Consider the following 16,378-nt stretch of genomic DNA (forward strand, 5'->3'; position numbering starts at 1 on the left):
CGGAAGAAGATGCGGTTGGGAAGGTTTGTTCCAGGTGTTTCCGGTTCAGGGTTACTTGTTTCAGGGGCGGTATGTGTGTTTGATGCTATTCGGCGTGGTTCTGGCTTTGCACCGTGGACAGGAGAGTTCAGGTGAATTTCGGTTATGTTAAATTGCCGCTTGTTCGTTTGGTTAACCGTGGTCTCTTGCTAGACATCCGGTTCTCTTAGGCCTTGTCTTTGTCATCTTTGGTCTTTTTAAGGTTCATATGAGTGTCTCGTTGTAGGAAATTGGTTTGAGTTTTAAAGTTATGTTTCAGTTTTTCTTGGATGCCCTTATGATGGGTTTTAGTCTCCTGTTGTTTGGGATTGTGTGTCTCCGGGGATATCAACGTGTTCCGCCGGCTTTTGTGTAACAAGATGTATTGCATCCAGTGTTTAATATAAATCATTTGACGGGAAAAAAAAAGATAAAGAAGAGATAAATATGATCGGTAGGTTATCTACACAATGACCCACGTCACCTTTTGTGAACTCCTTTATTTTAAATTTTCCGTTAAACCCTATCGAATTCAGCCCGGAGAAATGCACTTAGTGCAATAGAGTAAACTGGTTATTACACTGCTTATTTAAAATTTAAAATACCTTTCGACTAATGCTAGAAGGTGAATCGATCATTTGAATACAATAATCGTCAAGTCAAAACTCCATGAATCTAACAAATATTTTTACATATATGAGTTTGTTCATATTAATCAATCAATCGAGATGAAGACCGAACGTAAGTACACCACTGTATAAAGAAGACAAAATAAGATGAGTCTATTTCTAGTCCGGTAAAAAGAAAATAAATCTAACCAACTTACTAATACATCCTTCTTAGATAAATAAACATAACTGCTTCAGATTATGAACTTAAAAACTGGTGAGATTTTTTTTCTAAAATGCAGAAGAACTGAACACTGATAGATCATGCATTATACTTGCCTATAAATTAGCTGAAGAGTAATTCTTATTGATGGACACTTATTAATAGATTATTAAGAACAGCCCAGCCTTCAATAGTTTATTCTGTTATACCAAATGATCTGCTTTTACTAATCACACAGATGGACTGGGCCCAAATACTAAGAGGATATACTGAAACAAGAGATTTTGAAATTTTGTTAAAATTTCATGTTATTAAACTAATGAATTTTTATAGACTTTTTCCAAATCAAGTATTATTCACATGAAATTTGAATAAAGTTATTTAAAATCACTTGAAATCTCCTGTTATTCACCTAATAATTTGTAAAACTTATATTAAAGCATAATGTATAAAACAATTTTAAGTTTTGTTTTGTTTTTTTTTGTTTTTTTTTTAAATTTGCACATGATTCAAGGCATAAAGATAAGTCGGAAGAATTATCTATTTGAGGAAATAAAAGATGGAGGATAATAATACAGAGAAATTAAATAAAAATAAACAAATAATTCACTTGATCCAAAAAGAAAAGCAATGAATATTCACCAAAAAAATAAAAAAAAATCAAGCAGCCACACTTGTGACGAGAAGAGCCCACCCACACGGATCTTTCACATTAAAAGCCTTCCTTCATCGCCTCACCAACTCCACTAACGTCAACACAGATCTCTCTGCTTCGCTTCTTCACACCAAGCTTGTAACATCAATCCATGGGTACCGGTTTATCTGCTTTCTCCATTTCTGTTTATGATCCAATACTATGTTGTCCTCCTCGATGCTGATATGATGATTCGATCTGATGTGTGTGTGGTGTTTCAGCTTCCGAGAATCCTTTCCGCAGCATACTGAAGACGCTAGAGAAGCCTGATGGCGGCGAGTTCGGAAGCTACTACAGCTTGCCTGCTCTCAACGATCCGAGGATCGGTGAGTGAGTTTTTGCTTCCATTTTGATCTTTCTTACGAACAAAAAAAAATGATCGGAGAGAATGTTGTTGTTGTTGTTTGTGGATGATGCAGATAAGCTCCCTTATTCCATTAGGATACTTCTCGAATCAGCCATACGTAACTGTGACGAGTTTCAAGTTAAGAGCAAAGACGTTGAGAAGATTCTCGATTGGGAGAATACTTCTCCCAAACAGGTTGAGATTCCATTCAAACCTGCTCGGGTGCTTCTTCAGGACTTTACTGGCGTCCCTGCAGTTGTTGATCTTGCTTGCATGAGAGATGCCATGAACAATCTCGGTGGTGATTCTAATAAGATTAATCCCCTGGTTAGTTGATTTAGATTGAATAGTGTGTTCGTCTGGTATGGTACGAGGTTTTGATTCATAGCGTTTGATAACATGCAGGTCCCTGTAGATCTTGTCATTGACCACTCGGTTCAAGTGGATGTGGCGAGATCAGAGAACGCTGTGCAGGCTAATATGGAGCTCGAGTTCCAGCGTAACAGAGAACGATTTGCTTTTCTTAAGTGGGGTTCCAATGCCTTTGACAACATGCTTGTTGTGCCTCCTGGATCTGGAATTGTTCATCAAGTAAGTAGTAATTAGGGTTCAGAAATAAGTTTTTTTTTTTTGGACGCTGGCAGTCTTTTTGATGATTAGTTAGACTAAGGTTTTATTATTTTTCGGTTGACAGGTCAACCTAGAGTACCTTGCCAGAGTTGTTTTCAACAGAAATGGACTACTTTATCCAGACAGTGTTGTTGGGACAGACTCTCACACCACTATGATTGATGGACTGGGTGTTGCTGGATGGGGGGTTGGTGGTATAGAAGCCGAAGCTACCATGCTTGGTCAGGTGAATTATATACTCCTTTTTGAGTCGAGAACTCTTAACTAATTGTCTAATACTCTTTCAGAAACTTTGGTTCCAATATAGGGATGATTCTTTGGCAATTCAAAACGTAAACAATTTGTAGAAGTTTTTTTCAATAACAAACTGTAACACGTATATCTCTTTCTATGCAGCCAATGAGCATGGTCCTGCCTGGTGTTGTGGGCTTCAAGCTAACGGGAAAACTAAGAGATGGAATGACAGCCACTGATCTGGTCTTAACAGTCACTCAGATGCTGAGAAAACATGGAGTAGTTGGAAAATTTGTTGAATTCCACGGTACATTGGATATTTTTGATATTTGTCATTTCCTTACCTATCCAGTACTTGACTGAGCTAGGCTAACTCATAAATGCATTCGGTGTTTTTTTTACTACAACAGGGGAAGGGATGAGAGAATTATCTTTAGCTGATCGGGCTACAATTGCTAATATGTCTCCTGAATACGGTGCAACCATGGGATTCTTCCCTGTCGATCATGTCACATTGCAGTACCTCAAGTTGACAGGCAGGAGCGATGAAACTGTAAGGGGGTTGCAAGGGAAATCTACGTAATTTATTGTTCTGTTGTGTTTCATCAGGTTATTTATTTGGGATTTAAATTTCAGGTTTCTATGATAGAGGCGTATTTACGAGCAAACAAGATGTTTGTGGACTACAGTGAGGTAAAACCTTGCGCATCTCTGGTGCTTCATTTCTTATGTCTATTTTCTTATATCATAACATATTCTCCACTTGTGAACTTATTACTTATCTCAGCCGGAGAGTAAGACAGTATACTCGTCAAATTTGGAATTGAATCTCGAGGATGTTGAGCCCTGTGTTTCTGGTCCCAAGAGGTACTAGTAGCGAATCTATTCTACGTAAGTTTTCTAGAATCTGTTCTACTTATAACATTTATTCTCTATGCATAATACAGGCCACATGATCGCGTTCCTTTGAAGGAAATGAAAGCGGACTGGCATTATTGCTTGGATAGCAGAGTAGGATTCAAGGTTAGAACTCTCCTTTTTTGTTCAGAAGAAATTCCTAATGTGAATACTTGTCTTTAAATGGGTCCTATAGACACCTGTGTCCTGCAAACCTTCTGGTTTTATAATTTAGTCCCAGTATACGATAAATTGTGGTTTAGTGATCCTACTTATCAATGATATTTTCAGGGGTTTGCTGTGCCAAAAGAAGCACAGAGTAAGGCTGTAGAGTTCAACTTTAACGGGACCCCAGCAAAGCTTAGACATGGAGATGTTGTTATAGCAGCAATCACCAGTTGCACAAATACCTCAAACCCTAGTGTTATGCTTGGCGCTGCCTTGGTTGCAAAAAAGGCCTGCGAACTAGGACTGGAGGTCTGACTACTGTGCCTTTCTGTCCGTTTCTTTTGTGATAATGTTTTCATATCTTCCTCTCAATGAAAGTCATAAAAAAAGTATTTGAAATTTCTCGAATATTAGGTTAAACCATGGATTAAAACTAGTCTTGCTCCTGGCTCTGGAGTTGTAACAAAATACTTGGCAAAGAGGTACTGCAGATACACCACTGAATGTTTTGCTACATATTTCCTTGTATCGTGTGGTCCTGAGTTTCGAGTCTTGCAGTGGCTTGCAGAAGTACTTGAATCAGCTTGGATTCAGTATAGTTGGTTATGGGTGTACCACATGCATCGGAAACTCGGGGGATATCCATGAAGCCGTGGCTTCAGCAATAGTTGATAATGGTAAATCCTCAAGGAATTGATTATTAACTGCCTATTCACTTGAATTTTCGAAGGTTAAAACTAGTAATATATTTCTTATACGATATATGTTCAAGACTTGGTGGCATCCGCTGTCTTGTCCGGGAACAGAAACTTTGAGGGACGTGTTCATCCGTTAACAAGAGCTAACTACCTAGCTTCCCCTCCACTTGTTGTAGCCTATGCGCTGGCTGGCACTGTATGTCAATGCTGACTCTAAAACCAATTACACAACAATCAAGCATTCTTGATATGTTATATGAATACCACGAATGGTGTTGTAGGTTGACATTGATTTCGAGACAGAGCCTATTGGAACTGGTAAAGACGGCAAACAGATATTTTTCAGGGACATCTGGCCCTCTAACAAAGAAGTTGCCGAGGTAAATTTATTGCTGGCTCCTCGTGCAATACATGAACAATAAAGACTATATAATTAGAAGGGATGTCAAGCTCACTGTTTGTTTTTTTTTCATTTAGGTTGTGCAAGCTAGCGTCCTTCCTGATATGTTCAAAGCTACATATGAAGCAATCACCAAAGGGAACTCCATGTGGAATGAGTTATCTGTCGCGTCAGGCACACTCTACGAGTGGGATCCGAAATCAACTTACATTCACGAGCCTCCTTATTTCAAGGGCATGACCATGTCTCCACCCGGTCCACATGGTGTGAAAGACGCTTACTGTTTGCTCAATTTCGGAGACAGTATTACCACAGATCACATCTCACCAGCTGGTAGCATCCACAAGGACAGTCCGGCGGCTAAGTACTTGATGGAACGTGGTGTGGACAGAAGAGACTTCAACTCTTACGGGAGTCGCCGTGGTAATGATGAGATTATGGCGAGAGGCACTTTCGCCAATATCCGCATTGTCAACAAACACTTGAAAGGAGAAGTTGGTCCCAAGACAGTTCACATTCCCAGTGGAGAGAAGCTTTCTGTCTTCGATGCTGCCATGGTATGATCCCACACTTCCTTATTCCTCTCTTCGATCGCAAATAATGGTATTTGATGATTCACATAAGATTCTCTTTTTTTTTGTGCTGTACCAGAAATACAGGAACGAGGGACGTGACACAATAATTTTGGCTGGAGCTGAGTATGGAAGTGGAAGTTCTCGTGATTGGGCTGCTAAGGGTCCAATGCTTTTGGTACATTCTAGCTTTTCTTATATGCTTCGTTTTTTCATAAACAACAAACACATTTTTTGGGGGTTTTCTTGAATATTTATAGGGCGTGAAAGCTGTGATCTCAAAGAGCTTTGAGAGAATCCACAGAAGCAATCTGGTGGGAATGGGAATCATACCTTTGTGCTTCAAGACAGGAGAGGATGCTGAGACTCTAGGCCTAACGGGGGAAGAGCTTTACACAATTGATCTCCCAAACAATGTTAGTGAGATCAAACCAGGACAAGATGTAACGGTAGTCACTAACAATGGCAAATCCTTCACATGTACACTCCGATTCGACACAGAGGTAAAACCAAGATGATCTATTCTAGCTTTTAAAGAGAGTGATATAAAGTATTGAAGTTGAAAATGGAATGGCAGGTGGAGTTGGCTTATTTCAATCACGGAGGGATATTGCAATACGTGATCAGGAACCTGATCAAACAATAAGAGATCTCGTAAGCTCCTTCCCCAGAGAGCTTTCTGTAGCCTAAAGGTTTGTTGCAATAAAAATGTTATCTTGGAGGAGGATGAGAGTTGCGTTAATTTAAAGCTTTGCTTTCTTTTTTCTTCTGTTTGTTTTTGCGTCTTCCTCTAGTCATCACTTGAACCATTGTCACTGTCAAGGCGTTTTTATATAAACTAGATTTTGACCCGCGCTTGTGAAGCGCGGGATATTTTGCGATGAAAAATTTTACTAATAATTTAACAAATATTTTGGTAATTTTTAAAGAGTGTGTATTTAAAATATTTTTGTATTTAAATCAGTATTTTTAAATTCAACCTGATTGTGATTATACCGGTTAATCCGGAGATCTGACAATTCAATTTATGTTTTTAAGATATTCATATTAAAAAATCACTAAAACCCAAGACTAACCGATTGAACTGATGGATGGCCGATATGTAATCTAATTGAATTTAAATTTTAAATGTTTCATAATTTGTAATCTTATAATCGAAATTTTAAAGTTCACTATTTTGCAATTTATGAAATTATGACGTTTCTACAAAATTTTAAAGAGAAAATGATAGATATAAAATAATTAAGATTAATTATTATATTATTTGGAAATATTGATAGTAGTATAAAAAATATATTGTTTGGAAACATTGATAGTAGTATAAAGAAATAAGTATATTGTTTGAAAATATTGATAGTATTATAAAGAAATAAGTATATTGTTTGGAATCATGGATAGTAGTATAAAGAAATGAACATTAGTGATTTAATGTATGTTTAACTATAAAGTATAAAAGTATATTTAATTTAAAAACTTACAAAATAAATGTTAGATCCAAAAGAATGTTTCTGTTTTAATAAGATAGATATGACAACTCTTTTGTTTAACGACCCACAAATGATAAGTAAGAACTAAAACGCATTGATAGTATTATAAATTGTGATTTAATAGTGAAAACAAAAATCAGAAAAAAAACAAAACAAGTATTTTCTTATATAAACCACAGACTAATTGATTCTCTTTCTTTTCAACTGAGAGAGAGGTTTCCTCCGATGAGAAAGAAGTTTCATGGAAGCCTGCAAATGAAAGATAGAAATAATTAATACAATCCAAAGGATTCATCCACAAAAAGTCAAGTCAAGAGCTTACCTCTCTCGCAGAGGAAGCTATTTTTTTGTAGTGTATTAGTGTATGAGCTCTGGATTCCTGAGAGTAAAAGAATTTAATCGATGCCCACTTGTTTCCTTTGATTACTGGACGACCACCTGAATCAATCAAACTCATCAAACTAAGAACAAAAGGGTTATGACACTATGATCTAAGAAAGGCAATGTGATTGTCTCTCTCACAGTGCAAACTCGAAGGATCTTGAGACCCGTCAGGCCTCTTGCTCCAGAAGAGTACAGCGTCCCCCTTCTTTGGTGAAAGAGATAGTCCTCCACTGGAACTAGGGAAGACTGTTTCGCCTCCTTCATCAACGTCCGACCTAATTATCATTTAAAAAAAAGGAAGATTACTAACGCATTCTCGTGTCTGATCATGATAAAGATTGTATAAGAAGGGGTTGTATGTATGGTTTATCATACAGGTACATAAGGAAAGTAGCAATTATTGAAAATCCATCAAAGTGAGGGTTATTTTTCTGACCAACTTCATAACGGATTACTTGAAGATCACTTCCATTTTCTGCATTTTAACCATCTCAACATAAAACTCCACAAGAAAATGTAAGAGGTAACACAACAATATCCTTAGAAAGAATCACATACATACCTACAGGGAGGAAGGTGAACTCTGAAATTCTGTTCTCAATCTCCTCCACAATTTTGTCATGTCCTCTTCTAATAGAAGATCCCGTGCTCGTCACCCCGCTGCATGCACATTAATGGAACTTCCAAATCTCAAATCTTTTTCTAAATCAAAAATCTTGACAAGGGGGAGAAACAAAACAAAAATATTCGAGTATAAATACAGAACCTGCTTATTCCTAGCACTCCGGTTATCTCATTACGCACCATTGACCTCACCATCTTAGGTTTCGCGAGGCTTATCAAGTGCTCACATTCTTCATTTTTCTTTACATAAAAATTATATTAAACAGAGCATTCAATGAGCCCTAAACCTTTGAAGTGCTTATAAATCCTTTTAAAAGATGAAGCCAGGGATTACGTTATTACATTCTTTCTCATGAGAGAAAGATGTGTCAGTGGCACTGAAAAAAGAAGGAGTAGAGATCTCGTCTCTGCAGGTTATGTGTGTTTTTTTTTTTACTGTAGAGTTGTAAGTAAGAATATCTAAAGCACAAAACCTAGACAAGTTCTAGTTTCTTTTTAACTTGTCTCATTGTCTGACAAGCTATATGAACTAACATGCAGATAGCAAAGTCTTATCTACCAAATAAAGTATCTAAAATCAAAATTTTATCCCAAAAGAACTTTAAAAAAAAAGAAATTACCAAGAATTTGTGGTAAAGGAAAGCTCTAGGTCTCCATGAGATTACTTCAGGCCAACGTTCATGAGGGAAACGCAAGGAAGCATCAACTTTCTCTATGTTACACGTAAGTGCTGTCAACAAAGGGGGCAGCGAACACAACAAGACTGATAAATTATTTAAGTCATCAATTTTCACGTTCGTTGAATCACCCATTGTTTGGCTGAACGTGTCGATGTGCTGCATAAGATCTGCAACGCCATATATCTTTAGCTTGTGCAACCTCCGCTTCAGATACAATAAGGTATTAGACGGTGAAGTCGACATAGACATAGTGAAATCGCAAGAGAATGGATTCACGGTATGAACTCGTACATGAAGAAAACGATTGAGGCTATATTATATTATCTAGAGGTTTACTTTTTTCTTTTTAATAGTTAACTAGATCGATCCTCGAGGTTGCGCGGATATTTGTTTCATTTATTTTTATATAAATATTTTGAAACAATTCTATATTGATATATATTATTATATATATGAAGTGTTGTAGATTAATTTTTAAAACATAATAAAATTATGTTATATTTTTTTCTTTGAATAAAATATTTCAAACTTTCACATGTATTAGTATCGTTTTCTATATATTTTTTTGGATTATTATTTCATTATTGAAAACATAAATATATATAAAATGGTAAAATATTGTTTTATTGTCATCTTCAAAGATATTGTAACATTTTACAATTTATAATTTTTTTTAAAAATAAAACTTTCAGCTTCATAGATTTATATTATTGAGTAAATAATTAAATATTTAATTTTTAAAATAAACTATATAGTTTTAAATTTGTTCTCATTGGTTTAAGGTAGTAAAGATCAATCATTGTAAGATAATGATGATTTTTGTTATTTAACTTTTTTTATAATTTTAATAGTTGAGATCAGGAAATATGTAAATAATTAACATATGAAGATATACTATTACATCATTAAATTATATATATAATTTATACTATCTAAAAATATATACTATCTATAATTCAATGGATCATCTATTGTTTAAATCCAAATATTGATAACCCAAGTTTAATAGATGTCTAGTATAAAATTAATTTGAATTTAAATAGAATATATGTAGATTTTGAGCTTGATATCCGAGCCTAAAATTAAATTCGTAGAATATCCTATATTTTGGTAAACAAACTAAAAATCTATTCTAGATAATGATTTGATTAGTTATAAAGTTGAATTTAATCTTTTATTAATCTAAATAATTTTAATTCAAATAGAATATATGTAGATATCTATTCTAGCAACTGAATTAAGATATTTTCAAATTCTGATCGAATCAAAATATGAATCCAAACGTTAAGTGCGATTTTATATATATATAACAATTGAGGCTATTAATTATCCAAGGGGTTGCTTCTTGTTTTTACAGTTAATGTGATTACTGGGCGACCACCTGAATCAATCAAAGGTTTAAACCAAGTCAACAAGGGTAATAACTAATACTACTATGATTTAAGAAACGCATAAAGAAAGGCAATGTGATTGTCTCTCTCACAGTGCAAACTCGAAGGGTCTTGAGACCCGTCAGGCCTCTTGCTCCAGAAGAGTACAGCATCTCCCTTCTTTGGTGAACAGACAGTTCTCCACTGGACTTAGGGAAAACTGTTTCGCCTCCTTCATCAACATCGGACCTGATTATCATTAAAAAAGAAGATTACTAACATATTCTCGTGTCTGATTATGAGACACAGATTTATAAAAAAAAGGGGTTGTATGTATGGTTTATCATACAGGTACATAAGGAAAGTAGCAATGCTTCCCAATCCATCATAGTGAGGGTCAAATTTCTGCCCAACTTCATAATGGATAACTCGAAGACCTTCTCCATTTTCTGCATTTACACCATCACAACTTTAAGTATTACCAAGACAATGTAGTAAGAGTAACAACAATATCCTTAGAAAGAATCACATACCTATAGGAAGGAAGGTGAATTCTGAAATCCTCTTCTCAATCGCTTCCACAGTTTTGTCATGTCCTCTACTTATAAAACTTCCCGTGCTCGTCCTCACGCTGCATGCACATTAATGGACACTTCCAAATCTCAAATCTTTCTTAATTAAAAATCGAAACAAAACAAAAAGATTTTGAGTATACAGAACCTGCTTACTCCTTGCACTCCGGTTATCGCATTACTCACCATTGACCTCACCATCTTAGGTTTCGCGAGGTTAATCAAGTGCTCACTTCTTCATTTTTCTTTTACATAAATTTTTTATATTGAACAGAGCATATGATCAATGAGCCCTAAACCTTTGAAGTGTTTAGAGCACCATCCAATCTAAAAGGAGTTCTCATCATAAAGAAAAATGAAAAATAAATTAAATTAGAGAGAATAGCAAAAGGTTCTCACTGCAGGACTTTTAAGAACTGGTATAACTAAATTATTATATCTTTTCTTTAGAACCTTAGAGAGGCTGTAACTGTTAATGTTGTTATAAATCCTTTTAAAAGATGAAGCCAGGGATAGGTTGTTACATTCTTTCTCATGAGAGAAACATGTGTCAGTTGATCCTATGTGTTTTTTTTACTGTAAGAAGATCTAAAGCACAAACCCTAGACAAGTTCTAGTTTATTTCTGGCAAGCTATACGAACTAGCATGCAGATAGCAAAGTCTTATAAACCATATGAACTAGCATGCAGATAGCAAAGTCTTATAAACCAAATAAAGTATCTAAAATCAAAATCTTATCCCAAACGAATAATAAAAAAAAGGAAGGAATTACCAAAAAATTGTGGTAAAGGAAAGCTCTAGGTTTCATTGAGATTACTTCAGGCCAACGCTCATGAGGAAAGCGCAACGAATCATCAACCTTCTCTATGTTACACGTAAGTGCTGTCAACAGAGGGGGAAGAAAACACAACAAGATTGATAAATTATTAAAGTCATCAATTTTCACGTTTACATGCCACCAGTAGCGGATCCAGAACAATTATTTGTCGGGGGCACATGATTAATAAGTATATTAAATAATATTAAACTAATTCATATAAAGTAAATTACAACATATTTTTTTAAATGGTAAACCATTAATCATAAAAATAATAAAACTGCAAGAAAATAATAAACTTTAGTTTTGTTCAACTCAGAACAGATTTTATAAAATAATTTTATTTTTTCTTACTAATGTAACTAATTGCAATAACATACTGTTACAATTAATTTGAATATATATAAATATTAGTCTTCAAGTTTGCAGATATATAAGTAATATAACAGTATATCAATATCATACATAACTTGTTTATATTCATCATATCATAAGGAACTAACTCTAAAATATTAAACAAAGTTAAATGGATTGATTAGTTTTATTTCTTTATCAGCAATTGCTACTGTCTCCTATTAAAGGAATTGATTTAAAAATGTGCTAAAAGTTGAAATCTAAAAAATGAAATATATACTGTAATAGAAAATCTATGAAAAAACAAATAGAAAAGGAAAAGAAATGCTAACAGAAAAATAATAAATATTAACAATAAGACAAAAAGTAGGACAAGTCACAAATAAGAACTGTGAAAAAGATATTGTAAAAGTAGAGGTGTAGACATTAGTTGTACAAGAGATAAAAGTAAACCAGGGAGAAAAAATCAACGTGATTGGCCTCGAACATTGTAACTACTCAACGTAACCGGAGGCATCTATACTAATTGTTCCACGTAATCAATAGTGACAGTGTTAACTAAGTAAAATTTATAAAGTAGCTGGGGGCACGTGCCCCGTACGTTGTACTGTAGATCCGCCACTGCACCTCATCCATGCAGCAGTTCTTTCCGATTAGTATAATCTTTTTAATCTGTTTTTAATTGGTAGATACCACATCCTTTAGTACGGTACCCTATTCCTCTCACGTCCTTACGGCTTGAATCCTGGTTTCTTGCAGAATCGACACTCTTCTAACTTCTCATCATCTTTCCAGTAGATCATGCAATTATCGATGCAAACATCTATCATCTCCGAAGGCAACTCAAGACTATAAATCAATTTCTGAATCTCATAATAAGATTCAGCTGACACGTTGTCTTCTGGCAAATACTTTTTAAACAACTCCGCCCAAGCATCCATGTAATTCTCAGGTAAATTATGATTTGGTTTTAATGTTCATCATCCTAGCTGCTAAAGACAATTTAGAGAGACCTTCTCTACAACCAGTGTAGATTGGTTGATTTGCAGCATCTAACATTTCATAAAACCTTTTTGCATCCAAATTAGGTTATTCTACATTTTCAGTTTCATGAGCTATTATTGTAGTTGTTTCTAAAAATGCATCAGTAATCATGTCTTCAACCCTATCATGATCTACCATCTGCTCCTTCCGATGATAACTAGATTCATTATGCAAATGATTCGGTTCTTCACTATTACCAGCATTCTCAAAATTATTACTACTACTAGCTTCATTTCCACCATAACCCTCCTCATATTGATACCAAATATAATATTGTGGTGTAAATCCTCTGTTTAGTAAGTGCTTCCATACAGTTTCACTACGAGCAAATTTTGAATTCTTGCATTTCCGACAAGGGCAGAACATCTTACCGCTTTCTTGCGTGATCGGTGTACAGCCCGCCTGGTGCATGAATGTCTCTAGCCCGCTTAGAAATGCATCCGTCACTCTACAGGAATCATCTTTATGCGAATACATCCAACTTCGTAACTCGTAAATATTATAGCCATCAACCATTTTTTTTTCTGGTTTTTTTCTTTGAATTCGTTTGTGTGTTATTTGAATTGAGAAATGATCATATATAGAGACGATTTTCAAATCTGATAGGTGAAGGTATAACATGGATTTTACAACGAAAACATTTACTATGATTTTACATCGTTTTTACATGTTATTTACAACGAATTTACAACGAAGTTAGTTAATTTAAACCCCACTATATACGCGTTTTCACCAAAAGTAACGGTAACATGATTCGTCGTAAATCACTCGTAAATTTACAATGAGTTTACAACGAATTGGTCTTTCCACGTAAAAGCCTCGTAAAATTACATTTATTTTACGACGAAACGATATCGTTGTAACTTTACAACTCATTTACGACGAATATTTATTTCGTCGTAACTTCGTCGTAAACACTACGTAAATTTTCGAGGAAATAATTTTCTCGTAAACTGTCATTGTTATAGCCGCATTTTCTTGTAGTGTAATATTTCCTTTGGTTAAAGGGAAAACTGTTTCGCCACCTTAATCAACGTCCGAGATAACGTAATAGCTAGAATCAAATAAAGAGGATTAACTGACGCATATATGGTTTAGTTTACATGCAGGCACATAAGAACAGTAGCAAATCGTTGACTTCCCCTTTTGAGTACTCGTCTGTGAAATAGTTATGGTGAGGTTCTTATTTCTGCCCAACTTCACAATGTTGAACTTGTAGTCTCTCTCCATTTTCTGCACTGACATTACACATTAGGCCCACACGAAAATATAGACTAGCAACAAGACCAGTCCTGCGCATAGGCAAGTTAAACATTGGTAAGCCCCAGAGAGCTTTCCCAAAAGGTTTGTTGCAATAAAAATGTTATCAAGGATGAGGATGAGAGTTGCATTACTTTAACTGTGCTTTGTTTTCTGTTTGTTTTACTTATCTTTTGCTTCTTGCTATTCAACTAGAAGCATTGTCACTGTCAATGCGTTTTAAAATAAATATGACAACTCTTTTGTTTAACGACCCCCCACCCAAATGATGGGTAAGACGCATTGATAGAATCTTAAATCATGTTTTCATGGTGAAAAAACTGGAAAAAACAATATATTTTCTTAGATAAACACGAAACAATAGGTTTCTTATTTTCTTTTCAACTGAGAAAGGGTTAACTCCAGTGACATCACTTTTTGTGAATGAATCCTTTTGGATTGTATTGTTGTGTTTTGTAGGAGCCTTTGAATTCCTGAGGGTGAAACCATTTAGTTGATGCCCACTTGTTTCCTTTGATTACTGGACGACCACCTGAATCAATCAATCAAAGGTTTACATCTCATCAAACTAAGACAAAAAGTGTAATAATACTATGATTTAAGAAACGCATAAAGAAAGGCAATGTGATTGTCTCTCTCACAGTGCAAACTCGAAGGGTCTTGAGACCCGTCAGGCCTCTTGTTCCAGAAGAGTACTGCGTCTCCCTTCTTTGCTGAAACAGATAGTCTTCCACTGGACATAGGGAAGGCTGTTTCTCCTCCATCATCAACGTCCGACCTAATTATCATTTAAGAAAAAGGAAGATTACTAACGCATTCTCGTGTCTGATCATGAGACACAGATTCTATAAAAGGGTTGTATGTATGGTTTATCATACAGGTACATAAGGAAAGTAGCAAGTCTTCCGAATCCATCATAGTGAGGGTCAAATTTCTGCCCAACTTCATAATTGATTACTTGAAGACCTTCTCCATTTTCTGCATTTACCATCATCACAACTTAAAACTCCCACAAGACAATGTAAAAGGGTAACAAAAGTATCCATAGAAAGAATCACATACCTACAGGGAGGAAGGTGAATTCTGAAATTCTATTCTCAATCTCTTCCACAATTTTGTCATGTCCTCTTCCAATAAAAGTTCCCGTGCTCGTCCTCGCGCTGGCACATTTTTAAATGGACACTTCCAAATCTCAAATCTTGACATGGGGAGAAACAAAACAAAAAAGAAATTTGAGTACAGAACCTGCTTTCGTCTCCCCCTCCGTTTCCTGGATCACGCAGCCGTGACCTCTTCATATAAGGTTTCGCGAGGCTAATCAAGTGCTCACATTCTTCATTTTTCTTTACATAAAAATTTGTTTTAAACAGAGCATAATATCAATGAGCCGCAAGCCTTTCAAGTGCTTATAAATCATCCAAAAAGATAAATCCGATCGAAGATTACGTTATTACATTTTTTTCTCATGAGAGAAACAAGTGTCAGTTTGATCATGTGTTTTTTTTACTGGAGAGTTGTAAGTAAGAAGATAAAAAGCACAAATCCTAGACATGTTCTAGTTTCTATAACTAGTTTCTATAACTTGTATGACAAGCTAAAACTTATAATTTCAAAAGAGACGTCATATATAGAGCTATAAATGTTTAAAACTATATTTAATATTTTTTTTTGGGCAGAGCTCATACATAGTTTGAGACGGCACTGCTGGCAAAGTCCCATCTACCATATAAAAACCCTAAATAAAAATCTTTATCCCAAAAGAAGCTAAAAGAAGAAGAGGAATTACCAAGAAGTTGTGGTAAAGGAAAGCTCTAGGTTTCCACGAGATAACTTCGGGCCAACGTTCATGAGGAAAGCGCAAGGAAGCATCAACCTTCTCTATCTTACACGTAAGTGCTGTCAACAGAGGGGGAAGAGAACAAAACAAGACTGATAAATTATTTAAGTCATCAATTTTCACGTTCACTGTATCACCCATTGTTTCTTTGAACGTGTCGATGTGCTGCATAAGGTCTGAAACTCCATATATCTTTAGCTTCTGCAACCTCTCCTTCAGATACTGGGAGGCAGTAGACGGTGAAGTCGACATAGACATGGTTAATTCGCGCAATAGAATCGAATCAAGGTATCCACTCGTATATGAAGCGCTAACTTTATTAAGAAAGCGATTAGGGCTATATGTATTTATCTAGAGGTTTACTTTTTCTTTTTAAAAGTTTAATTTTGCGAGTGATAATAACAAAAAAGAGAGGATGGCTATACAACTATATATTCTCTTTATACGATAATTAAAAAAA

At 35.2% G+C, this 16,378-nt stretch overlaps 2 protein-coding genes and 1 pseudogene across 4 annotated transcripts; 1 reads left to right on the forward strand and 2 right to left on the reverse strand.

Moving 5' to 3' along the window:
- Window positions 1-1,502: 1,502 nt before the first annotated feature.
- On the forward strand, window positions 1,503-6,410 carry LOC130508283 (aconitate hydratase 1-like). The gene is made up of 19 exons (XM_057003704.1): window positions 1,503-1,659; window positions 1,765-1,869; window positions 1,963-2,216; window positions 2,295-2,480; window positions 2,584-2,745; window positions 2,916-3,060; window positions 3,164-3,306; window positions 3,390-3,446; window positions 3,541-3,620; window positions 3,701-3,776; window positions 3,942-4,127; window positions 4,233-4,300; window positions 4,377-4,495; window positions 4,591-4,712; window positions 4,798-4,896; window positions 4,994-5,473; window positions 5,568-5,666; window positions 5,749-5,991; window positions 6,066-6,410. Exons 1-19 carry the CDS (start codon window positions 1,656-1,658, stop codon window positions 6,132-6,134), a joined length of 2,697 nt encoding a protein of 898 aa, XP_056859684.1. The 5' UTR covers window positions 1,503-1,655; the 3' UTR covers window positions 6,135-6,410.
- A 663-nt stretch (window positions 6,411-7,073) lies between these two features.
- LOC108842638 (probable prolyl 4-hydroxylase 11) lies at window positions 7,074-16,297 on the reverse strand. Of its 3 annotated transcripts, none has more exons than XM_057003706.1 (7): window positions 15,868-16,297; window positions 8,126-8,223; window positions 7,922-8,019; window positions 7,735-7,834; window positions 7,498-7,634; window positions 7,298-7,413; window positions 7,074-7,224 (listed from the first exon to the last, which is right to left on the reverse strand). In XM_057003706.1, exons 1-7 carry the CDS (start codon window positions 16,174-16,176, stop codon window positions 7,156-7,158), a joined length of 927 nt encoding a protein of 308 aa, XP_056859686.1. In that variant the 5' UTR covers window positions 16,177-16,297; the 3' UTR covers window positions 7,074-7,155. The 3 variants fall into 3 exon arrangements, with proteins under 3 accessions (XP_056859686.1, XP_056859685.1, XP_018471120.1); XM_057003705.1 differs by lacking the exon at window positions 15,868-16,297 and adding an exon at window positions 8,604-8,968; XM_018615618.2 differs by lacking the exons at window positions 7,074-7,224; window positions 7,298-7,413; window positions 7,498-7,634; ... (1 more) ...; window positions 7,922-8,019; window positions 8,126-8,223 and adding exons at window positions 14,322-14,613; window positions 14,723-14,859; window positions 14,960-15,059; window positions 15,144-15,241; window positions 15,327-15,424 and having other exon boundaries at window positions 15,868-16,294.
- On the reverse strand, window positions 10,033-13,337 carry LOC108839586 (probable prolyl 4-hydroxylase 11; annotated as a pseudogene).
- Window positions 16,298-16,378: the final 81 nt, after the last annotated feature.

Source organism: Raphanus sativus, chromosome 2, assembly GCF_000801105.2.
Source record: "Raphanus sativus cultivar WK10039 chromosome 2, ASM80110v3, whole genome shotgun sequence".
NCBI classification, from domain to species: Eukaryota; Viridiplantae; Streptophyta; class Magnoliopsida; order Brassicales; family Brassicaceae; genus Raphanus; species Raphanus sativus.